The sequence below is a fragment of the Branchiostoma lanceolatum genome, chromosome 6 (genome assembly GCF_035083965.1).
Source record: "Branchiostoma lanceolatum isolate klBraLanc5 chromosome 6, klBraLanc5.hap2, whole genome shotgun sequence".
Lineage (NCBI taxonomy): Eukaryota > Metazoa > Chordata > Leptocardii > Amphioxiformes > Branchiostomatidae > Branchiostoma > Branchiostoma lanceolatum.
The window spans coordinates 12,767,344-12,793,062 of record NC_089727.1 but is presented as its reverse complement, the minus strand read 5'-3'; the positions used below and the strand labels follow the sequence as shown (position 1 = coordinate 12,793,062).

At 38.3% G+C, this 25,719-nt stretch overlaps 3 protein-coding genes across 8 annotated transcripts in view; 1 reads left to right on the top strand and 2 right to left on the bottom strand.

The window, feature by feature from the left end:
• Positions 1–438: 438 nt before the first annotated feature.
• LOC136436683 (MFS-type transporter SLC18B1-like) lies at positions 439–10,919 on the bottom strand. Of its 3 annotated transcripts, none has more exons than XM_066430874.1 (16): positions 10,810–10,919; positions 7,583–7,927; positions 7,236–7,331; positions 6,924–6,997; positions 6,573–6,717; positions 5,972–6,040; positions 5,669–5,759; positions 5,263–5,331; positions 4,689–4,762; positions 4,011–4,109; positions 3,688–3,794; positions 3,234–3,329; positions 2,769–2,843; positions 2,372–2,465; positions 2,100–2,152; positions 439–1,589 (listed from the first exon to the last, which is right to left on the bottom strand). In XM_066430874.1, exons 2-16 carry the CDS (start codon positions 7,886–7,888, stop codon positions 1,538–1,540), a joined length of 1,500 nt encoding a protein of 499 aa, XP_066286971.1. In that variant the 5' UTR covers positions 7,889–7,927; positions 10,810–10,919; the 3' UTR covers positions 439–1,537. The 3 variants fall into 3 exon arrangements, with proteins under 3 accessions (XP_066286971.1, XP_066286970.1, XP_066286972.1); XM_066430873.1 differs by lacking the exon at positions 10,810–10,919 and adding an exon at positions 8,984–9,392; XM_066430875.1 differs by lacking the exon at positions 10,810–10,919 and adding an exon at positions 8,847–8,950.
• LOC136436680 (ribosomal RNA-processing protein 8-like) overlaps positions 9,397–25,719 on the top strand; it is a 22,622-nt gene continuing 6,299 nt past the window's right edge. Inside the window, exon 1 of the mRNA XM_066430866.1 lies at positions 9,397–9,482. The gene's annotated coding sequence lies outside the window, so the exon portion shown is untranslated. The remainder of the gene's footprint in view (positions 9,483–25,719) is intronic.
• Positions 9,685–25,719, bottom strand: part of LOC136436682 (MFS-type transporter SLC18B1-like) — a 16,903-nt gene continuing 868 nt past the window's right edge. For 2 of the 4 annotated variants that reach the window (XM_066430869.1, XM_066430870.1), the window contains exons 2-16: positions 19,702–20,100; positions 19,481–19,576; positions 19,141–19,214; positions 18,339–18,483; positions 18,011–18,079; positions 17,697–17,787; positions 16,108–16,179; positions 15,590–15,663; positions 15,332–15,430; positions 14,907–15,013; positions 14,541–14,636; positions 12,833–12,907; positions 12,304–12,397; positions 12,038–12,096; positions 9,685–11,312 (exon numbers count right to left, since the gene is read on the bottom strand). In XM_066430869.1, the coding sequence (XP_066286966.1) occupies positions 11,252–11,312; positions 12,038–12,096; positions 12,304–12,397; positions 12,833–12,907; positions 14,541–14,636; positions 14,907–15,013; positions 15,332–15,430; positions 15,590–15,663; positions 16,108–16,179; positions 17,697–17,787; positions 18,011–18,079; positions 18,339–18,483; positions 19,141–19,214; positions 19,481–19,576; positions 19,702–20,067 (1,578 nt within the window). In that variant the 5' untranslated portion in view covers positions 20,068–20,100 and the 3' untranslated portion in view covers positions 9,685–11,251. Of the gene's footprint in view, positions 11,313–12,037; positions 12,097–12,303; positions 12,398–12,832; positions 12,908–14,540; positions 14,637–14,906; positions 15,014–15,331; positions 15,431–15,589; positions 15,664–16,107; positions 16,180–17,696; positions 17,788–18,010; positions 18,080–18,338; positions 18,484–18,667; positions 18,833–19,140; positions 19,215–19,480; positions 19,577–19,701; positions 20,101–25,719 lie in introns of those variants that run through there. The other 2 variants (XM_066430871.1, XM_066430872.1) reach the window with 2 other exon arrangements.

Here is a 25,719-nt window from a genome sequence, read left to right as displayed (position 1 = left end):
CTTGTGCAGGTAATTGAAGCATCGTGTGCACAATCTTTATCAGTACAAACTTGATGCAGTTATGACCCGTTCCCAGAAGAAGGGCATTACATGTTATAGTTGTAAGGACCAACATTAAGACATTTAAAAACATTGTAAGAGCCACACACTGTTTTAGAAAAGAACAATATTACTGTAGATCTGAGTGGCCATATACACATAAGCCTGACACATCTGTTTAGCAGATGTGGCTGCCTGTCTAGCTTTTCTTGGAGGAATGTCCCCGGGGGCTGCATGACCGCATTCCCTCCTTTGCACTGCTGACATTCTCATTGGCTAAAGTGCCTTTAGACAAATGCCAGTGCAATTCCTAGAATTGTTGCAAACTGCACATAATACTATACCATTTGGCTCGCCACTGAGGTGTCGCCAAAAACAACAGACAGAAAAATCAACAGCTTGGTTGAATGCTTTTTTTCATGTTTCATCGAATCATCAAAAATATTTTTTTCATTACATTTTTCTATTCCGTGTACAAGTAACGTTATATATTTACAATAACATCTACACTGAACAAAGTGTTCTAAAGTAAAATCATCTTTTGAAACACAGACATGCTAGGCATAGCTTATCTCAAAAAATAGAATACTGTATTTTATATTTCATGCAACATTAGATCAATAAAATTTTGTTAACGATATCACATGCTCATTTTAAATCAAAAAAACTTCTGATTCCAAGATCAATGTAAAATCTTTGAAATAGCAAAAATATAACACAATTCCTTATTGCCATCATCATCATAGTTATCCAACTTGAAACAGTATTGCCTATTCTAGAGCTCTGGAGAAATAAAGACATGTATATTAATATAGATATATGAATACATAAAAGTATATTAATATAAATATATTAGTATCAATGGGGCTTTCCAATCAGGTTTATACTGTTGAGTAATTGACAGTAATATGAAAGAGAAACAAGCTGACACATATATCTAGATGTCAAATCAACAGTTTCCGTACTCAGCACATATGCCCTTTATAGTTATAAAGGGTCGCAGTGAACTACAAAATGATAAAACACTAAGGAAACAGCTCCAAGTACACTATAACTGAAGAAGTATACTATAAGATGTAAAATAAATACTATAAGATGTGAAAAATTTAGTCATAAACAGATACAATAGAGTTCATTCCTTTATCCAAAAAAAGCAGTGATCCTTCATTTTGGCAAATCAATTGTCCTTAGTCACTAAAAAGCTTTTCATTTTTTGTTTGTTACTTCTCATTCTCTCTTCCCTTGAAGTAAATATAGTATCTCAAGTTCCTCCATTGATATTATATTAATATCAATCTTTAATATAAAAATTAAAATGTACTGTCTATATCATTTCAGTTCTTGTTTAATGAATTATCATTGTTGGAGTATAAGTATTACTATCTGTCTTTTTTCATTCCTATAAAAGTCCAACAAGGCTGCAGTAACCAGATATTAGTGTAGATAACATAATAGTTTTTCCTCCAGAGAAGACACCACAAATCAGCACCTCAACACTCTAGACAAGAAGACGTTGCCTTTCTTCTTCAGTGGATGGTCCTGTGTGCCTCCTGAAAAAAAATGTTTTGTGAGACTATTTTGCAAATTATCTAAGTAGCATACAAACTGTTCTCATTTCTATTTAGAATGGACAATTTTTCCTGTCAATTTTGCTCAATGACAATACCAATAGGATGGGATTACTACATAACTACTAAAAAGATCACCTTTAATTTATGACTGTCCAGTGAGAATTAATTCTGCTCACTATGACATATTCAAGGCAAAGAAGGAACATGGACACTTACAATAACCATGTTCACTCAAATCAAAATCAACTTCTTTATAAAATAGTTAATTGAGCATAATTCAACAACTTTTAAGAATAATGCATTCCAGTGCTAACAACTACTAGTATATTGTCTGTAAGTTAGTTCCTGTACCTCTTTGACATCTTGTAGTAGTAACAGAGCTAGAATATATAACCATCAGCACCAGGACTACTTGAACATAATCTAACTTTTAAAACTAATGCCTAAAGACATTCCAATGTTAAGAACTATGTTTCTTAGTTGTCGTACCTCTTGGAATGCCCGAAGTAGTCCCAGAGGTAGAATATAACAAGCACCACAGTCTGAAACACACAATTAATGTAAAGTAGCCATGTGGACAGGTATATCACTGTACCTTGTGTCTCACTTACTTACTCATGCTATCATGGATTGAGTTATGTCGACTTTTGTGTGACATAAAATAGTTATTCAAGTTGCTATCCATTGTATCTCATACTGTCATACAACTTCCAAACCATAAAGTTTTTTGATAAACAAGAAAATATTGAACAGAGACTCACATAAAACAGAGTGAACCCTCCAAAAACTGTTGTCGCCCAGGGAAATCCAAACTTCTCCACCAAGGCACTGCTGGCTGTCGGACCTACAAACTCACTGAAAATCAAATTGGTAAGAAATGATTTGTTTGACTTGTTGGAAAACTCAAAGAACTACCACATTTCCTTCATGTCTGTTGACCTTTAGATGCTAGATTTAGTTAAAACTGTAACGTGTTGTAGCAATTATAGTCGTATTATGGATGTTTGAGGTTAATGATATCAGCCCGCTGCTGCCGTGCACCTGGGTATGTGAAGCTGGTGTGTTACATCGTAGGGCTGTTACATGTGTTGACGATGTTGGATTCAGATTCAGAATCAAAGAAACACTGTTCCGTGCAGGAACCTATTACTGACTCACCCAACAGAGAATCCTGCATTGAAAAGTCCAGACACCATTCCATATGTTGCAAAGTTGTCCTCTATGCCTGCATCACTATCAACACAAATGTAATCATTGACATTCAAAGTTTCAATTAAAAGAATTATCACAAATATGTTTCATTCAAGATTCTTGATTCCCATCCAACTTAAAAGTTTAAGATAACTTTTCTGAGATTTTTTGTGACATAAGGTATCGTCATTTAAGAGGACTTTAAAGGGTAGAAGAAGAAGAAGAAAAAGAATTTCCACTTTCTAATATGTACATGTATTGCAATATCGAAATAGAAGAAATCATTGCTAATCATGAAGTAAAACCAAGAGTTGAACACTCCAACATTTGCTTTTGATAGTGCAGCGATTTTACTTCATCTCTAAGGGAGTCTGAAGACTGAATAGCCTCCAGGCTTCCTGTAGGATACTAAACTATTCCAGCAGGACCCACCTGGCTGCCCAAAGCATCTCGTTGAAGATGGATGAAAAGGCCGGACCCAAACCCAGGGACATCACGACGCATCCCACAATGGTCACCCACTCCTTCCTGCAACAACATCAACACAACTTCTCATTTATATTTCATTCCCTAAAAAAAGGTGTCACACTGACATCGCTTGCAACAAATCACCTTTCATCTGTGTAGAGGAAGAAATGCCTCCAACGCATAGACATGAAACAATCTTACTTGATACAAATGCATTCAACCCAAAAGACATGACCGCTTTAACAAATATAGAGTAGGTCCTGTTTCTTTTGCTTTGTCTAATTGCAAGGCTAAAACATACATGATATGTTACGAGAAGCCAACACTGCAACAAAGTGATCACTGTATCCATGCCCGCTTTTGTCACTCATACAAACAAGCAGTACAGAAGACTACGTATAACTTGTAAGAGACGTACACTGGTAGTATGTGGAGGTAGTCTGACAGGAGAGGGGATGGTGCTATCATCAGTACTGACACCGTCAGTACAACCATTCCTCCAGTTATCATAAACCGGGTTGCTTTCTGCAAAACGGAGAAGAGAGGGAGATGTCATCATCGAAAGGGAATATTTCACTAACAAACAATATGTAACTTGTTGCAACTGTTGTCTACTATCATTTGAAAGCCTTCAAGACAAGAAAATTTCCATTATGTCCTCTCGCTAACCCTCTACTTTATGTCTCAGAACCAAGGGCATAGATTGGTGTGCCCTGCATAATGTGTAAAATAATCAGGTACCTTTATGTCTGCAACGAAGCCCCAGGCTGGTGCCGTTATTGTGTACACACCAGACCACAGAAGGAACACCAGGCCTACCTCGGTTGGACTTAATTTGAACTAAAAGATGGAAGAAATGTGTTAGAGGAGGACTAGGATTAAGATTATGGGGATGGTGACATTGTAGGAATGGGAAAAGAAAAAGTTTCACTGAAAGTAAAATGTAGAAGAAGACAAAGTCCTCATCCCTATCCTTCAAATTTAAAGATTGATCAATTGATCAACCAATCTTCAAATGGCTTCAAACAGAAGTTAAAGTCAGAAATGAATAGTTTGGTAGTTTTTGATATGTTCAGTTATGTATTTAGAATATTGTTATTGCTCGTTATGCTGTCCATGTCAAAAATTCCATTGTAATGTCTTGTCTTTGTCAGCAGGGCTAGCCCTTTGTAATAGCTACAGGCTTGTTGGGAAGCCCTGGCTGTGTGTCCTGAACAGCCAAACCAATAAACATCAAACAATAGTTTAGGCGTGACACAGCCACCAACACAAAATTTGGTATGTTGCATGCTGCATATGGCAGTGATAATTACCATCTGACCAATTCAGAGCAAATTTGAAGAAATTCCAGAAGCCCACCCTTTATTTTGGAATAGGTAAAGCTTCTTGTGTACATGTAGAACAATATGACATGCTTACCTGGTCTGACAGGTAAGGCTGTAAGACGGGGTCAAGGAACGACAGGCTACATGACATCACCACTGTTAGACCACCTACATGTACAAACAAAAGTGGAACATGGAACTGTTAAATAAACATGGTTTGGGAAACCACCATAACATACAGTACTACAGTTTCAGCTTCTGAAAGAAAAAATCAAATCAAATGCTCCATTGTTGTGCTGCAGAGCGAGACTATAGGCAGGTTGTTAAGTAGAAAGGACCATGCTGATACTTCACACACAATGTTTTATAACTTTGTAAGTATGTAATGTTTCCATACAACTGATAATGCACAGATGGAGCATAAAAACATGCCATTTTGACTTACATCAATTCAAACATTGATATAACTGTTATAATAAAGCTATAATAATCACAGGAAACCTGCATGTACACAGTGATACATACACATGTATGTTACCATATACAAATGTGCAAGGTGATATAGAAAAAGTACCAGTAAGACAATGTGTATGTAGGTGATCATATCACAATTACTACATGCTGTATATGACAAAACAACAGTTGATGAAAACACTGTTCCTCCTTACAAGTAAGTGCCATTGTTGGAATCCTGAGGAAGGACAGCAAAGATGTCGTCTTCTTTTCTTCTTTCTCATCTACACAAACAAGTGGGGGAAGATACAGGTCAGAAATCGACTTGGTTGAGCAAACAGCTTTTCAAGTATGGAAATTTACTTTACAATTCAGTTTCCCCTATAACGTTACATATATTACACATTTCATAAGATTATGGATAGTCAGACAATCTGACATACTTCTATGTAACATACATGCAGTTCTTTGTTGCAATAGACACTTTAATATCAGAGCATCATCCCTAATATACAATCTTCCAACTTTAGCATTTCAATCTAAGTATCAAACTCTTCAGTTACCCAAAACAGACTTGATCTTATAAATATATATCCTCATACTATAACATTGTAATCATACCATCTTGCCGAGGCACCAAGATCCACACAACTCCCCCACAGCACAGCATCATTCCTCCAACTACCAGGAACGGCATCTTGAACCCTCCAACCTTCAGTGGTTGGAAAAAAATTGCAGTCGTATTCAGTGATAATGATTTTACATCAAAGTGACCACAAAGAACATTATTAGACATTGTTTAGTACTTCAAGTGTGTATTTGAAACTCTTATATATATACAGCATTAGTGTAACATGAACGAGGATACTATATGTACAGTATCAAACTATGATACTTGGTATGATGTCAATTTTGAAAACTCACGCCATATAACAGTCCCCCAATGGGTGGTCCTGCCATCAAACCAAGTCCTGTGAACACTTCAAGGGTGCCCTGTAAGGGAAAGATAGAAAGATACATGTATTATACAATTAGCTCTGTCCATGTTTATTTTGCAAGTGCTAGTTGAGGACTGAAAGTTCAGTTCCCACACTCAAAATAGGATAATGGAAAGAGGTAGGAATATTGAATATTACACGGTGGAAGACGAAACACATTTTATTTCAAGTTGCCCCTTCTACGATCAAGAAAGAAAGGCCACCAAATTCCATCCAAATTTTAGTCTTCCGCTGTCTCGGAAAAAGAAGTCAAACCCAAATAAGATAGAATTTAGAGTTATTATTTAGACTAGAATAGTCACATGCTATATTGTTACCCATTGTCTGTCCGTCCTTTCATGTTACATGTACATTGTACTTGCAATGAGCTTACGGGCAAGAACTTGCAATAAACTTTACTTCAATATTGATTTCCTTTCCTTGAAATCCACAGTTTTCATATTATTCATTTTTCACCTGTCATTCCTCACTTTTTGTCAACTCTCAAGTCTACTTGTACACTTTAAGACAAATGGACAATGATGTACCATGACTTTAGCCACATTAGTAGGGAAGGCATGAGTCAGGATGGCTGTCCCTGCTGTGAAATATGCTGATACTCCCAAAGCCTCCATTGTTCTGATCAGGAAACAGAAAACTACAAAAGTAGTTCCTTCCATGTACCCTAAAAACCTGCAGGGGTACAAAAAATAAGTAAGGTTCAAGAAGAGGTATTCAAATACATGTTCAGATGTAGTGACAATTATCAAAGAAAAATATTAACATTCAGGTAACATACATGCGAGGCAACATATCTAGTGAAAAGAACACACTACTTGAAAGTTGAATGACATAATGATAAAGAAAGAAGCGTTTGGTGTGACCTAACCCAAACTCACCCAAACATCATGGAGCAGCACCCAGCCACACACACACCAGCTACTAACATGAACCTGGACCCAATAGTTGTGATCTAGTGGGTGGAAGAACAACTGAGTAAGAATTGAGTGGCACTCACTGTAGGACATTTTGCTACGAAAAATTATGTACTTTTTCTAATATCACAGAATACCATCTAACTATAGGTTCCACATATATAGATGTTTACATCAAAATTACGATAATAAGTCAAATCATCATTGTACTGATTGATTGTCATTTCTCCTACCACAGTGCAAAAAAAATGTATGACATATGCATGGTGTACTCACATATTTTCCAAAGACCGGCGAGGCAAAAAAGCTGACTACAGCAAAGCAGCCAAAAATAAGTCCCACAGTCGTTTGGGAGGCTCCTCTTTGGAGAGCCTACACAGTGTCAAGAAATATATTCTTATTGTACTGTTTTTTCCTATGAATGTCATAGATTGTAACGACATGTTACCAATTCTTACTAGATAGCTTGAAAAATAAAGTACACTTTAAGTTAGATTTGCAAAGATTAGGTCTGACAGGTTTTGCAATGTAATATAACAAACTGGTGTGTTCTTATCAGTTGTGCAATACAAAAAATAAATAAAAAAACAACAACAAAGAGATAAAAGTTAAACCCTACTTACCTCTTTTGGGAAAAAGGGGGAGATGATAGAATAACAGCAAAACCCTGCAAAGTTGACTAAACCGATACAAATAAATGTCAATATTTGAGTTCTTGATCCCTTTGGACAACAAAAGCATTGGGAGCCTTCCTGGTCTTCCTCCTTTGTAACAACTTCAGAGTTGTTGCAATTGATACTTTCTTCATCTATTTGCACATCAGCCACTGGGTTGTCAAGAGAGCAAGAAAGAACTGAAGTTCTGTCCACAGAAGCTGGACTGCCCTTAGTGTTATGTTGACCACTCCTGTAATGTTTTACTTCTTCCATTGCCGATCACGATATTCCTTTTGATTTTTTCAACCTGAACTGTAAGAGAGAGAAAAAAAAGAATGATTATGCAAATTAGAATTGTAGAAAAAGCACTAAAAGAAAATAACCCAAATCTATGATGCAAAGTGTAAAGGAAACTGTGACACATATGCGGGCCTCTATAGCTTATAGAATACTGTGTATTACCTTTTAGAACATGTACAATGTATTTCGATAAGCAAATTTGGTCAACAGAACTTCAGACTAACATATGATAGTCTGTAAATGCAGAAATGTTTCACCACCACGTACTGATTTCGCCACTGCGAACATTTTTGTCCAATACATTAGCAGTATGTGACTATAGCACTGCCGCAAACATAAAACCACCACAAACACCCCATGTTTCATCTAAGCGCGAAATAAAAACCATGCAAACTTAACTGCATTTACAGTACTTCATAGGCACGTGGTAGCAGCTGGTTACATCACAACCATGTAACACCTAAACCATTCACTTTGAATCCAATTGCCTTCCTGCCTAAGTTTCTTGGCCAGGAATTGGCCCCTAGCTCCCCTCTGTAAGTTTAGGAATTAAGTTATATGTTACATAAGTTAAACTTGAACTTTGAAACCATGGTTTGGGTGCACATGGCAGAGAAGTACCTACGCCTGACTTAAATCATTGTCAATTAAGTCATGTTGAAACGTATATTTAATAGTATGATATTTGTATGAAACATTAACTCTAGTTACTGCTGTAAAAAAAGGTTTTAAAACAGAGCCATAATTTAACGTTAGACCTGAAACGTATTCGCCTGGTTTAACATTCTCATTAATCAAACCGAAACCGAAGAATTATTGCAGATTGAGCTATTCCTTTGATGGCCATCTCTGGTCTCTGTGAGCCAATCAAAAAGCTGGATATTACCCATGCTGGGTTTGGGCTGCTATCAAAACTGGAAGAAGGTCCTACCTGTCAGACCGTAAACTCTAGTAGCAGTCTCTCTACTCTACTCCACAACCACGCCCCCCTCCCAACGCCTCTAGTATCGTAGTATGTAGCGGTACTATTTGGTAATACATGTAACAAATAATTGTAACGGTACGCACAGGTGATATGAAGTCCGCCGCCTGTTTCTTCTCCCGTGAGACACTTCAGTATCTCCCCGATCCCTTCATACAGGACAAGCTCACAAAATAAAGCGTCTGACGGCAGAAGGAAAGTGCCTATGTGAGTGTCCATTCGGTCGTGACCGTGCTGGGCACTGTGTTACACCAATGTTATGCAATCCATCACCTTTAACCTAGGCGAGTACATTGCATAGAGAAGGGGACATTGGCTTTACAATATTAACAGTATGTCACGCCCATAAAAAGTAGATTTACTTACATATTTAACAATGGATCGGCGTGGCTAAAGTAAAATTAGTTTTTCAATCAATCTGCATGTATAGCTTACTATTTGTAGCTTGTGGAAGTGAATCATCGCTCCCCTTTCTCTACTGGCATATTCCAGCATGGCTGCGCCCATGCGAAAACTGCGCCTGACGCAACACTGACGCTGTTACCTGGCTGTTACGCTTGCCTGAAGATTCTGTCGTGTATTTGGGTAACTGTCTTGCATTTTACATCACTTTGGTTTTATCTCTTATTATATAAGTATGAAAATGATATATTTTAAGAACGACAAATGCCAGAATGAGATTTGTAATCAAGTTATGGGGGGGGGGGGGGGGGCAACTCTCAACGACAGGTAGATTTCTAGCGAGGTCGAAGCCCACATAATGTTTCATAATTTTTGACTCATCAAAAATATTTCGTGACATTTAATATATTCACCATGCATTTTTTCTTATTTCAAGTACATGTAATTGAGTATGATATCTGCTTTTGAAACAGACAAGCTTAGCCCAGAAAATATCCTTTTTACAAAACAAAGTTAAGCAACGTTACATAACTAGTACATGCAACATTAAATCAATAAAATTTTGTTCACATCCATTATCGTAAAAATTCGTGGGATAAAAACTTCACTAAATTAAAAACTTTGAGTGACGTAAAATCTTAGGAATAGCAACTACGGGTAGTCTGACGGTGACCATTGCCATCATCATCATCATTATCATCATAATAGTTATGCAACTTCAAAGCAGCATTTCCTATTCTAGGGTTCAAAAGAAATAAATATATGGATATTGATATAGAAATATACAAATGTATGGAGCTACCATATGACATATTTGAACTGTGAATTAATTGACAGTAATATTAAAAAAGAAAACAAGCTCATAGTTTCTGTACATAGCAGATATGCCCTCCACAGTAAAGTTTTAAAGTGAACTACAAATTGATAAAACAATATTTTCAAACACTAATGAAACAAGATGTCCATGAAATATTTTGACTATGTAAATGACTTCCAATGCTAACAGTCAGTACAGAATTGAGGTCACAATGTTAACAGTCCAAACATTTACCACTTAGAAGAATTATGGCACTTTGCATTATTATGCAAATTAGTAATTCATTTGCATAATTGATATCTGTTAATGTGCCATGATTGGACTGTCAGCATTGTTACCAGGTGTGTAAGTTAGTTAAAGGTATACAGGACCTAGCCTGACTAAATCACGCTCCTAGCAGAAGGGGCCATGGTTCTCGGGGAGGGGGTCATTAACCTTCGCCAGCAAGAGATTGTGTAAACACAGGCTATACATGACCAAGCATAGATTATGTAAATACGTAACTCATATGCATAATCAGAATAGCTCATGGAGAACTCTTGTTCATTCTTTAATTCAAGTATAACTTACATGTATCTTCCCTGAATTGATAGAATATCATCTATTGTCTATATTATTTCTAATGAGGTTCTTGATTTATGAATTATCTTTGTTGGAGTATAAGTATTAATATGTGTATTTTTCTGAACTTACAGCTCCAGTCTTTGTCAAGGTATGAGCAATCCAACGCTGAGATGACGTCACGTTATGCAGATAGGACACGTGACTCTGTGAGCAGTGGATGATAAGTTGCAGAAAAGTTGTAGTGCCCCGTCTTTATTGAGGGATGGTTGTAAGGCCCTGATGTAAATGGGCTCCTTGATTTCTCATGCAAAGAAGTCCTGATCAGTGTCCAAGATTTTGACGTTATCCAGTTAGACTGAATGTCCAGGCGACTCTATATATAACGTTATGTGTTGTGAAACTTCCGAGGTGGTCATTAAATCTGGTCTTTGATGACCTTTCGGTTTCTCCAATGTAGCGCCACGTAAAAATGTGGCGTCATCTCAGCGGCGGATTGCTCACTCCTTGACAAAGACTGGTGCTGTGCAGTCAAAAATATGGGTAAGTCCAATTTTGTGTTGGAAATCACAGTTCAAACTTCTTCGAGAAGAAGACACTCTCTATCTTCTTCAGTGGATAGTGCTGTGTGCCTCCTGAAAAAAATATTGTGAACTTATTTTCAAATCATTATAGAAAAAGTGGGATCATTTGTCTTTCACTGTCTCGGAAAAAGAAGTCAAAGCCAAATAAGATAGAATTTAGTGTTAGTATTTAGACTAGAAAAGTCACATGCTGTATTGTTATATATTGTCTGTCCGTCCTTTCATGTTACATGTACTTGCAATTAGCCTACGGGCAAGAACTTGCAATAAACTATAATTAAGAAGCGTACAAAATTTCATAATTTCTATTTAGAATGGAAAATTTTTCCCATGTATTTCGCGTAATGACAATACCGATAGGATGGAGCTATTACATATATAACGTTATATATATAAGTGAGAACAACACCTATAAATAGTATCATTCATAAGTGTCCAGTGAGAATTAAGTTTGGTCACTATGAAATATTCAAACCAAAAAAAAAGGATGTGGACACTCAAAAAATTATGCTGACTCAAATCAAAATCAACTTCTTTAAAAAAGATTGATTGAACATAATTCACCAACTTTTTAAGAACAATGTCTTAGACATTCAAATGTTAACAACTACTAGCATATTGCCTTAGTTATTCTTTGAAATCTTGTAGTACCAGAGGACATAATAAAGGACATAACCATCACCATCACTAAGACTAACACAATTCAACAACTTTTAAAACTTTTAAACTGTCTATGGCATTCAACTGTTAAGAACTATATTGCTTAGTTGTCATACCTCTTTGAATGCATGAAGTACATGTAGTCCCAAAGGTAAAATATAACCAGCACAATAGTCTGAAACAAACAAATGTAAAGTAGCCATGTGGACAGGTATATCAATGTACTGTTATATTTCACTACCTTTACTATTCATTCTACAAATGGAGAATTTTGTGTGACATAGATAGTTATCTACATTGTCATCCATTTGTATCTCATACAATTTCCAAAGAATAAAGTTATTGATACATGTACACAAGAATGTATAGAAGAGAGACTCACATAAAACAGAGTGAACCCTCCAAAAACTGTTGTTGCCCAGGGAAACCCAAACTTCTCCGCCAAGACACTGCTGGCTATTGGACCTACAAACTCACTGAAAATCATATTGGTAAGAAATGATTTGCTACATGTATTTGTGGGAAAACCGTTCACAAAAATTCAAAGAACTACCACATTTCCTGCATGTCTGTTGAGCTTTAGATACTGAGATTTAGTTAAAAGATACACTCCAATATTTGTTGCTTTTAATTTTTTCATAAGTATACGGCTTCACAGTAAGTGGAATAAACAATGAAATTTAATGATTTTCCTAGTACCGTTCCTGGTGCATATCTACAAGGCAGTTGGTCATATTATGAATGGTTAAGGTGCAATATAGCCATCTGCTGTCCCGTGCATGTACATCATACTACATGTGAGGCTGGCGTGTCACATCTGTTGATGATTTTGGACTTAGATTCAGAATCAATGAAACACTTCATCATCAACTGGAGAAAACTGCTCCACATAGGGCTTTTGATTTACTCACCCAACGGAGTATCCTGCATTGTAAAGTCCAGACACCATGCCATATGTTGCAAAGTTGTCCTCTATGCCTGCATCACTGAACAAATGAAAAAATTGATAATCAAAACTTAGAACACAGAGGATCATCCAAAATATGTTTAATTAGAAATTGCAAATTCCCATCCATCTTTCCAAACCTTTTCTCAGCCTTTGTGTGAAGATAATGTAACCCAGGGCTCGAAATTCAGTATCGGGAATAGGTGCACTGGTGCACCCAACCTAAAAAATTGGGTGCACCAAAAAATTTTTGGGTGCACCACATAAAATAAAGTAGAATGTAACTATTGTAAGCAAAACCTAATGACAAACCTTACTGTTCCTCTTCATGCACTTTTGGCACCCGATCTCGGCACGCAGTTTTGAAGCTTTCAAAATCGAAATTAACTCAAATTCTAACATCAAAATCTTAAACAAGTACTACAACAAAGATTTTATTACTTTCTTACACCTAGATGTCAAGAATATGCTGTCTACTACTAGTACTAGTGTGCAGTGATACCTTTACACATTAAACCGTACGAAAATATTTGGGTGCACCAGTGCACCCACAGTAAAAAATTAGGTGCACAGCTCCAAAATTGGGTGCACTGGGTGCACATGCACCCAGTATTTCGAGCCCTGTAACCTCATTTTAGAGGACCTTAAAGATCGAGTTAAAGTTTTCACTTTCTGGACAGGGGGCGAGAGACAGCATTGCCTCTTCTCCGTCCTCAGTCTTTATGACAGGTTTTCTGCGTGTAAAAATTTGCATGCGCATGAAAAATAAATTTCTTAAAATATGTCAGAAAATGTGTAGTGCAAAATTCTTTGGCAGAAAAATGTGATCCGGTGATACAATTTTCCTTCTGTCACCTGAATTTTGTGTTTCAAAACTCTAGATTTCTAGGTCTATTGGGAATAGGTCTCTTCGGAATAGTTGACATTTTCAGGCTTGAAACCTGAACATTTGAAAATTGAAGATTTTTCAGAAATACATCCATGGTTAACTTACTTATATAAGGCTTTGTATTGTAAAATGTAACTACTTGAGGCTTTTCTCCATTCTATTATTTTATTCTATTCTAGCTTAATTTCATATTTTCTCAAGCACAAACTTTTTTGCACGTGAAAACTTAACATTTGAAATCACTTAAAAATCACTTGAAAATTGAAAGAACAAGGTTTTGAACTGTAGAATGCAACAATAGGATACTCGAAGCTGGTGTGTTATGCCTAATGGCAGTTATACCGGCTATATAGATACAGAATTCCATTGCATCTTATTTCAACTTTAAAGCTTAAAACTCCCAAAAAGGTTTTAAATCCCTTGGGAGTCAGCTTATATACTAGTATTCCAAAGGGACCATTATTCAAACCAAAAATGAAGGAAACAGATGCAAAATCATATCATAGGGTAATCTTTTTCTTAGGACTTTGTAGTACACATTTTCTGACACATTTCATGAACTTTATTTTTTCACGTGCAAATTTTCGTGCACGCGCAAATTTCTCATGCGTACAAAACCCCAGCCCATTGTGCACAGCATACAAGCATGATTAAAAAGACAGCCAAACACACAAAGCGTAGAAGGATTAGTATTTTATCAATGAAATTCTTTGAGTGCAAACATGTTGCTGGTCCGGTGAGATAGGGGTCCTGTAGGATACTAAACTATTCCAGCAGGACCCACCTAGCTGCCCACAGCATCTCGTTGAAGATGGATGAAAAGGCCGGACCGCAAGCCAGGGACATCACCACGCATCCCACAATGGTCACCCACTCCTTCCTGCAACAACATCAACACAACTTCTCATTTATATTTCATTTCCTAAAAAAGAAGTGCCAGATATTGTGTACAATGACCTACAATACCACTTGAACAAATAAAGTGGGCCCTGTTTCTTTTGCTTTTTCCAATTGCAAGGATGCTAAAACATAAGATATGTTAGGCGAATCCAACACTACAATTTAGTGTAACAAAGTGATAAGTGCCTGCTTTTGTTACTCATACAAGCAGACAGTACAGAAGACTACGTATAACTTGTAAGAGACCTACACTGGTAGTATGTGGAGGTAGTCTGACAGGAGAGGGGAGGGTGCTATCATCAGTACTGACACCGTCAGTACAACCATTCCTCCAGTTATCATAAACCGGGAGGCTATCTGCAAATGGGACAAGAGAGGGAAATGTATGCATTAAACTTAAAGGCAATATTTCACTAACCATATCTAACTTGTTGCAATATTGCCTCCTATCATTTGAAAGCCTTAAATTCACACTTGTTGAATTTTCCTTAAAATTTAGAAGACAAGGAATTTTCCGTAGAAGTTTTCATTATGTCCTGTTGCTAACCCTTTACTTTGTATCTGAGAGCCAAGAACATAGAATGGTGTGGCCTTGCATAGCATTGCCATTGGCATGTGTAATACTTAGTAATCAGGTAATACTAAAGACTTGCTGTATGAAGAAGAATTTTGTACCTGTATGTCAGCAAAGAAGCCAAAGGCTGGTGCCGTTACTGCGTACACACCAGACCACAGAAGGAACACCAGGCCTACATCGGTTGGGCTCATTTCGAACTAATAGATGGAGAAAATGTGTTAGCGGTGGGCTAGGATATATCATGGGGATGGTGCAAGTGTATGAATGGGAAAAGAAGAAAAACTAATTAGAAGTATCCTCATTTCCTATCCTTCAAATTCTGGAAGTAGAAAGACAAAGAAAGATGACAAGTTTACCTGGTCTGACAGGTAAGGTTGGTAGATGGGATCAAGGAATGAGATGCTACATGACATCACCACTGTTAGACCACCTACAAACAAAATTAAACACGGATCTGTTTAGTAAACTTGGTTTGGGAAACCACCATAACATACAGTACTACAGATTGCAGCTTCTGAAAGTATCAAATGCTTCATTGCTGTGCTGCAGAATGAGACTATAGGCAGGAAGTACCATGCTGATATTTTACATACAATGTTTTATAACTTTGTAAGTATGCAATGTTTCCATACAACTGACAGTGCACAGATGGAGCATAAAAACATGAACACTACTTGCAATTGATGCCATTTTTGTTGTAATAAAGCTACCAACACAGGAAACCTGCATGTACACAGTGATACATAATAACACATGTACATGTACGTGTACCAGATACCAATAAGACAATTTGTATGTAGGTGATGATATCACAATTACTACATACTGTATATGACAAAAAACAATAGTTGATGAAAACACTGTTCCTCCTTACAAGTAAGTGCTATTGTTGGAATCCTGAGGAAGGACAGCAAAGATGCCGTCTTCTTTTTTCTCTCTTGTTTATCTACACAAACAAGTGGGAAAGAAACAGGTCAGAAATCGGGTTCGCGGAAAAAGCTGGCCCTGTCTACCTGGCCTGTCTACCCTGGCTATCTACCTTTTTTGGGCCCCAAGGATATGCATGGGAGTTTGGCCTTAATGGAATTTCCTTGAAGAAAAACTGGGTCAATGGAATTCCAGATGTGTGTGAGCTGGATGGAAGACAACGCCTATTGGTGATGGGGAGGGGTGGCCATGGGGTTGCTTGGGGGGGTTTGAAGCGGTAAGCAATTCCACCAAGACTGGAAAATAAGTTCCATGTACATGTATACAAGCTAGTGTACCTGAAATATTAAACAAAATTGAAGTGGAAGGTAATACAAGGAAACAAAGTAAACTTGTAGGATGAGCCAGACAATGACCTTTGTTTGTCACAACAGCTTAATTCACGAAAGATGTCTGACCCTCCTGGGGGTTCCTGCAGTGGATACTGACCAAATAGCAAAGGATAAAAGAAGTTTCCATATATCCAAGCAGATGTATGGTGATGGCTTGTTTAACTTTAAATGCTTAGATTTATGAGTTTTTTTTAATCTTTAGCAACTGCTGTTCTGGCAAACAAATTATCAAATGCTTCATTGCTGTCAGTCTTCGTTGTTTATCCTGTACCCCATCACACCCATTCTATCTAGTTTAACAAACCTAGTACATTTTATTGTATACTTAGATGTTTGTTTATAGGTTTTCTTCCAGTGTTGGTAGAGTTGCTCACAGCTGTCCGTATCCTCCAACAGTATGATTCAGCCCATCCACAGCTGGGATTGCCACAGACTTTCCTCAAGAAAATTCAATCAGATGCAATACCCCCATACATGCCCTTGGGGCCCAAAAAGCGTAGACAGCCAGGGTAAACAGGCCAGGTAGACAGGGCCGGCTTTTTCTGCAAACCCGTCAGAAATCAACTTGGTTGAGAAAACAGGTTTTCAAGTATTAAAATTAACTTTACAATTCAATGTCCCATATACATACATTTCATAAAATTATGTATCAATTTGAGATACTTCTATGTCACATAGTTCTTTGTTCTCATATATAGGCACTACAAATGTAGAAAATCAGAGCATCGTTCCAAACTTAATATAGTGTAATCTGCAATCTTCCAACTTTTCAATCTAAGAATAAAACTCTTCAGTTACCCGAACAGACTTGATCTCAAAAATGAATATCCTCATGTATGACATCTCCAGCTCGGACATGTTGTGAGGGATTGCATTCATCATTTATGATGGTGACGTAAAGCCGGCAGACCAGTGTATGAGGGAGCTTCAGGCATAAGCCTCCAGCGTCAAACCTCTGCACGTAAAAGAACCCAACACACTTATCGAGAAGAGTAGGGGTGACCCGGTGTGCTTGGCCAAAAATGCAAGCTGCAGCGAAGCCGCATTGCACTACCACTAGCTACTTGAAAAAGCATCATGCTTCACCTTGATTGAGGATGACTGCTTTACCTTTTTTTATATGACATTTTAAAAGTTACCATACCATCTTGCTGAGGCACCAAGATCCACACAACTCCCCCACAGCACAGCATCATTCCTCCAACTACCAGGAACGGCATCTTGAACCCTCCAACCTTCAGTGGTGGGAAAAAAATGGAGTTTTCATCAGTTTGTTGTGAACCCCCTTTACATCAAAGTGACCACACAAACATAGCCATTGTGTAGTACTGACCTTGTATATGGTAAAGACTATTCAACAGTGCATCTGAAACTCTTATACAGCAAAAGTGTAATATGAACTAAAATTGTATCAAACAATAGTTTATTACTATGATATGTCAGTTTTGAAAAACTTACGCCATATAACAGTCCCCCAATGGGTGGTCCTGCCATCAAACCAAGTCCTGAGAACACTTCAAGGATGCCCTGTATGGGAAGGTTAAAAAGATATCACCAAATGAGCTCTCTTCATGTTTACTTTGGAAGTGCTACCAGTAGTTCATAACAGGGCTGAAAGTTCAATTCCCACAGACAAGATAGGATAATGGAAAGGGGTAGAAATATGTAGTTTCCTTAAAATTCACAGTTTAAGATACTTTTCATCTGCCATTCTTCTCTTTTTGTCAACTCTCAAGTCTTTCATCACACATCATGTACACTTTAAGAAAAATTAAGAATGATGTACCATGACTTTAGCCGCACTGTTAGGGAACGCATGAGTCAGGATGGCTGTCCCTGCTGTGAAATATGCTGATACTCCCAAAGCCTCCATTGTTCTGATCAGGAAACAGAAAACTACAAAAGTAGTTCCTTCCATGTACTCCACAAATCTGCAGGGGTACAATATGGGATATGCCTAAACACCTCACCCGAACTGACCCGAACTCAACTGAGTCAAATATGCAGTGTACAAGGGACAAGGACTTTATGTGACGCTCTAGACACATTGTTTATGCAATTATGAATAAAAAATATGCACCAAGTCTTTATTTCTTATATATAATAAGTATTTACCAGATTTTGTATGTTTCTCTGTTAGTTTCCATGATAACAAATATGCCGTGCTTGTACTCGAGGCTGAAAAACACTTTGTGCACAATTATTATGAGTTGATTGCGATACAATATTGCTGTACTTTAAGTATAATCTATGACCTAAACAACCTCCACCATTTTACTCAATTGCATACTATTAGACAATGTATCCCGAGCGTCACATGAAGTCATTGCCCCGTGTATTACATTTTAGACTCGAGTGAGTTCGGATGAGTTCGAGTGAGGTGTTTAGGCATACCATACAATATGGATGAGTAAGGATCAAGAAGATACAGACCAAATATACATACCAAAGGTATTCAAATACATGTTCAAATGTACCGGTAGATATCAACATTGGTGACGTAAGACACTTTCAGTGAAAACAACACAATACTTGAAAGACATTAAAAAAACAATCTACTGTATTGGTGTGACCTAACCCAAACTTACCCAAACATCATAGAGCAGCACCCAGCCACACACACACCAGCTACTAACATGAACCTGGACCCAATAGTTGTGATCTAGTGGGTCATGGGTGGAAAGAAAACTGAGTGAAAATTGAATGGCCCTAGTACTAATTCAGCATTCTACAACATTTTGCTGTGGAAAGTTATGTACTTTTTCTAATAACACAGAATACTATCTATAAAACATAGGTTCCACATAGATGTTTATATCAAAATTATGATAATTAGTAAAAACATCATTGTACTGGTTGATTGTCATTTTTTCCTACTAGTACCACAGTGCGCAGAATCATAAGAAGTATGACGTATGGTGTACTCACATATTTTCCAAAGACCGGCGCAGCAAAAACGCAGACTACTGCATAGCAGCCAAAAATAAGTCCCACCGTTGTTTGGGAGGCTCCTCTTTGGAGAGCCTATCAAAAGAGTGTCAAAAAACATATTCAGGTTTTGCAATGTAATATAACTGGTATGTTTACGTCTTATCAGTTAACTTATGCAATACAAAAAAACAAGGAGAGAAAAATTTAACTCTACTTACCACTTCTGGAAAGAAAGGGGAGATGATAGAGTAGCAGCAGTACCCTGCAAGGTTGCTTATACCGATACAAATAAATGTCAATATTTGAGTTCTCGATCCCTTTGGACAACAGAAGCATTGGGAGCCTTCCTGGTCTTCCTCCTTTGTAACAACTTCATCATCATCATCATCATCGCCGTTGTCATCTGTCGACGATGCGGGCCACCACTGCTTTCCATGCTCTTCAGTGCTGTTGCTATTGAAACTCCCTACTATTTGCACATCAGGCACTGGGTTGTCTGGAGAGTGAGAAAGAACTGAAGTTCTGTCCATAGAAGCCTGACTGTCCTCAGTGGTGTGTTGACCACTCCTGTTTACTTCTTCCATGGCTGATCACGATTTTCCTTTGATATTTTCAACCTGAAAGAGAGAGAGAAAATATCAAATATACGCAAACAATTAACCAATCATTAAGAAAGAACAAACCTCATGATCAAATGCCAAAAATAGATAAACCTCTAGCATCAAGTTGTAGAGGTCTTTTTACAGTCATCAACACATATCTAAGATCAGCATTATGAAATACTCAAATGGCCTTTTAGCATGTCAATAATTGATTTCCATGGGCGGCAATACGTAGCCTGGGTGCCATCCTATTTCTACCGGGGGTCCTATACTCACTTGTCACTACCCTAAAAATATATATTTTAGGGTAAAAACTCGCTACCCTAAAAATATATTTTTTAGGGTAGCGAGTGTAGGAGCCCCCGGTAGAAATAGGATGGCACCCAGGCTAGGCTATATGATTTCCCCAGCTAAAAGACCCTGGCGCAAATCAGCGCTCTCCAAAAAATAAATGCCAGCGCCACCCAGATTCTGCCTGCAAATGAGGCTTTAGGACCTTTAGCAGCTGCTGGTTACATCACAAGCAACAACATATCACACCTAAACCAAGGCCTTGCCTAAACCATTCACTTTGAATCCATGCCTATTGAATTCAAGTTTGGGCTGCTAAATTGGAAGAACATCCAACCTGACTGTAAACTCTACTCCGACTCTACTGTGTACTTTAATAGTACTCTACTCCAGAGCCACGCCCCCTCCCAACACCTAGCTATATATATAGTACTGTATGTGAAAACACCCCGCTAGCTCAGTCGGTAGAGCATGGGACTCTTCCCAGGGTCGTGGGTTCGAGCCCCACGTTGGGCGCCAGTGAAAAAAATCAAAGGAGCGAGTAGAAACAAGTGATCCCAACCGAGATTCGAACCCACGCCGAAACCGGCAGCCCAGATCACAGGCACGCACGCACTAGGCTAAAAGATCGCGACCAGTTAGACTGGTCGACTGGTCAGTTGGAGCAAGGAGGTTTTATATCGGGTCCGTGTATTCACCGAAATAAGGGAAATACACGAAATACACGTCCGAAATACACGAAATACACATGAAGATGGCTGAAATCTACCGAAATACAGTATGATTTGATGTGTTAACATCACAGGTTGCTATATGCCGTCTTGAAATAATATATTTATAGCCCTGGCGACAAGAAAATGACAAAAAATACTTCGCGATCCCGGCCACGTCCGGTCGCCGCCATCTTTCTTACCATACACCATGATGTTTGTTTTTCAGTGGTGTCTTCTTATGTGTCATTTACACAAAAAGGGTGGTAAAATGTACAGACATACAGTATGATTTGATGAGCAAACATCACAGGTTGCTTTATTTTGGCATAAAATAATATATTTATGGTCCTGGTGACAAGAAAAGGACAGAAAATACTTCGCGACCCCGGCCGGCCGCCGCGTCATCTTTCTTACCATACGCCATGATGTTTGTTGTTAGTGGTATCCGAGTCATTTACACGAACATGCTTGTAAAATGTACCGACATACAGTATGATTTGATGAGCAAACATCACAGGTTGCTTTATTTCGGCATAAAATAATATATTTATGGTCCTGGTGACAAGAAAAGGACAGAAAATACTTCGCGACCCCGGCCGGCCGCCGCGTCATCTTTCTTACCATACGCCATGAACTTTGTTGTTAGTGGGATCCGACTCATTTACACGAACATGCTTGTAAAATGTACCGACATACAGTATGATTTGATGAGCAAACATCACAGGTTGCTGTATTTCGGCATGAGATAATCTATTTTTGGTCCTGGCGACAAGAAGAAGGCTACCCTGGGCGCCAGACTACTGTACCGGGTCGCTAGCGATTTTCTTCGGCTGCCCAAGGACAGTCAGCCCGCCAGGTCTTCGAAGTCCCCCAATGCGCTAATGCTAGGGTCACATTTCCAATCCGGGGCCCGGCCGGGCAGTCTTTGGGAACGGAAAGTATGATATTCAAGAGAACAAAAACACAAAATGTACCCAAAATTATTTAAAAGCACAGCTTTTGCAAATTTTTGGACACACAATTTGATTTTTCGTTTCCGCAAATAGCCCGGCCGGGCCCCGGTTAGGAAATGTGACCCGAGCATAATTAGGGTTCTGCGGGCTGGAGGCTCTGTGCCGCCGAAGGAACCGGCTAAAGGGAACCGGCTAAAAGACCCGATAAACAGTCTACTCTACTCTACTCGACAATACCACAAGACAGAGGCCAGTGAATTAGATTTCCCCCGCAAATTCTTATTGACAGGCTAAGCTAACTTGTCACAGTGTCAGTAAGATTTTCCCCGCTCTTGACATATACTAGTTAAAGCCTGTCAATAAGAACCTTAACCCTTGCCCTTATATAACCATAAACATGGTTCATAAATAACCAAGGAGGTTAAATATACAAGATAACATTTCCCCTGTGTTCACACGGGATGTTCCTGTGAATCACACAAAACCCGCATCCCTACCAAACCTGAAGATGATCCTGTAAAATGGAGAGAAAAAAATATTGACATTCCTTTAAATAAATGATTCATTTTTTGAATGTTAAAACAGAAAAACGGATGTCAAAAAGATAGCCAAAAGAAATTGGATATTGATGGATTTGATCTCACGATCTATGAATACGCGATCTGTCGGCCTACCAGTTGAGCCAACATGATTAACTCGCTCCGCTCGGTCATTCCAAGGAGGCTATAACGTCCCAACACGTCAATTGGTAAGAAAGAGGACGCGGCGGCCGGTCGGGATCGCAAAGTATTTTCTGCGGATTTGTTGTCGCCGGGGCCATAAATTAATTATTCGATGCCGAAATACAGCAACCTGTGATGTTTGCTCATCAAATCGTACTGTATGTCGGTACATTTTACAACCATGTTCGGATACCATTAACAACAAACATACCATAATGCACCACAAGTTAGGAAATACGTAATACCAAGGAGGTTATATAACCTCCTTGGTAATACCTAAAGCTAATCTCCAAGCAGATCACACGGGCACGGCGGCAAAATAAATATTATAAGGGATGATATTGTCAAAGGGATGATATTTGCCAAGGAAGTTTGGTCGCCTGTGGGTTTCATTTGCGGGCAAATTATCAACTTTACCGTGGACTGACTCTACTGGCCAATTATTACTTTTTTTGCCGAATTCTACGACCCATTCGCTCGTAGGAAGGGCTGGTAAAGGTTTGAGAAGTTCCTGCCCACTTGTTCCGTAATGTGTGGGGCTTGTTATGTTTTCCTTTCGTCTGAATAAGTCATAGGCTGTTATCTCCCTATAATCTCCCTTGTTATCATCAATTTCGCCACTTCCTAGCTTTGCCACTTTCTTACATTTCTACACATTTTTTTTTCAGGTAAATTTACCGTGAGACTGGAAGAAAGGACCATTAGGCCTACTTAATATAATCTTTGTTCCAAATGCGTTCACGTTGAAATATGCGTTGTTGGGTTATCAAGTGTTTCTGTTTTTTTGTTATTAACCTTATTGTCAACTTTATATATTCGATATTAAACTTATTGTCAACTTTCGTTCTTTTCTAACACTTCAGGTTCTGACGCGTTTTGTTTTGTTTGAAGTTTTGAACGAAGACATTTGTTTCGCCTACTTAAGTTAATACCGTACTAACCGTTACTAACAGAAGTCCAGTCACAGCAAACGTACATTAGCAAACATCAACAAATGTATTTACAATGCAAAATGTTAAGAAAGACATTTAGACCAAGAGCAAAAGCAAAATAAGTCACAAATCTACATTACGTAAAATGGCAACAGCATTCATGGAAAGTACGCAAGTTACTTACAAATCGGGTCTTTACATTTCTTGTTGAAGGTAAAGAAACCTAGTCAAAGTTATTTCAGAAATGGCACAATCCATTAAAAAAATTATATTACGAAAAATGGCAACAACTATTTACAAATCGGGTCTTAACATTTCTTGTTGAAGGTAAAGAAACCTAGTCACAAAGTTATTTCAGAAATGGCACAATCCATGAAAAAAATATATTACGCAAAATAGCACCAACTATTTACAAATCGGGTCTTTACATTTCTTGTTAAAGGTAAAGAAACCTAGTCACAAAGTTTTTTTCAGAAATGGCACAATCCATTAAAAAATTATATCACGAAAAATGGCAACAATTATTTACAAATCGGTCTTTACATGGCAAAAAAGGTGACACCATGCAATAAAAGGCAAAGTGATAAATTGATTTCCTGCTTAAGTACAGAAAATCACCTTGATTGCTGACGCGCTATGAAAAGATGTCAAGGTCACTTAATCGGCTTGAAAATCACGTTGCATTTGTATGGCTTGCACACTTTCATACGTTAAGAGATGCGACGTACCAAGGAGGTTTGGACGTACCAAGTTCATACGTCGGGCCAAATTTCATACGTTTGGCATTCAAATAGTATGACAGAAGTGTAGTTCGCTGTCAACCATATAGCTGGAGATCACTGGTTTAATAAGAGATGCGACGAACCGAATTTCGTACGTCGGGCCAAATTTCATACGTTTGGCATTCGAATAGTATGATATAAGTGTAGTTCGCTGTCAACTAGTATATAGCTGGAGATCACTGGTTGATTAAGAGATGCGACGTACCAAATTCCATGCGTCGGGCCAAATTTCATACATTTGGCATTCGAATAGCATGATAAAAAGTGTTAGTTCGCTGTCAACCATATAGCTGGAGATCACTGGTTTAATAAGAGATGCGACGTCACCACTTTTCATACGTTTGGCATTCAAATAGAATGACAAAAGTGTAGTTCGCTGTCAACTACTGTACTAGTATATAGCTGGAGATCACTTAAGAGATGCGACGTACCAAATTTCCAGGGCTAAATTTCATACGTTTCTCATTCAAATAGTATGACAAAAGTGTAGTTCGCTGTCAACCATATAGCTGGAGATCACTGGTACTGATATAACCTCCTTGGCATAACTGGTTACAGTATTTCCTGCCGCGCAAAGGATGATGGTATAGCTTGATCCGCCATATTTGTTCCTACATGAACGCTACCCGAAGAGAAAGTTAGCGCAATCCGTTGCACATTATCGCTTCTACAATGGCATATGGGCAGTAGTTAGCAGGAAATCAGGGAAAGTTTCTGACGATTGTTTAGTCATGAACGAACGTTGGACATCGCTGTATTGGATTTTTGTTTGCCTACGAATCGGACCGCGAGTGTCGGTTGTGTTGTTGGTTCACGGCTGTTTGTCGGCAAACATGAGATTTGTGACCGAGCTTTATTTAGAGACAAATCATGTTCACAAAGACCAAGTAGTTTATTATATGCTTGTAGTTTAATGTCGTGTAGTTTCATATTGTAATGTAAGCCAGCAGTCTTTAGTATCGCTTTAGACTAGCGGGGCAACTCGGGCGGACTCGGCGGGCGACATGGCGATTGACCCCGCTGGCGCACCCCAAAGTACGCCGGCGCTATAGAATTCCTGCCGAGCAAAAAAAAAAAAAGAAGTTAAAATTATAGTAGTGAGGCTTCTAGATCGATATCATTACCAATCTTCTCCAAACATACACATATTACGTGCTCAGTAAGTAAGGTGCCGAGTTGTCCCGGCCTAGGGGCCGAGTTGTCCTGATACCCAACAAACATCATGGCGTATGGTAAGAAAG

What these genes read in the sequence shown, in the direction of transcription:
- LOC136436683 (XM_066430874.1), bottom strand. Translation starts at nt 7,888, where the DNA reads ATGGAAGAAGTAAAACATTACAGGAGTGGTCAACATAACACTAAGGGC. An exon ending in CTAATGTGGCTAAAGTCATG is followed by an intron (nt 6,041 to 6,572) that starts GTACATCATTGT and finishes TTTCCCTTACAG; the next exon opens with GGCACCCTTGAAGTGTTCAC. An exon ending in TACTTCGGGCATTCCAAGAG is followed by an intron (nt 1,590 to 2,099) that starts GTACGACAACTA and finishes ATTTTTTTTCAG; the next exon opens with GAGGCACACAGGACCATCCA.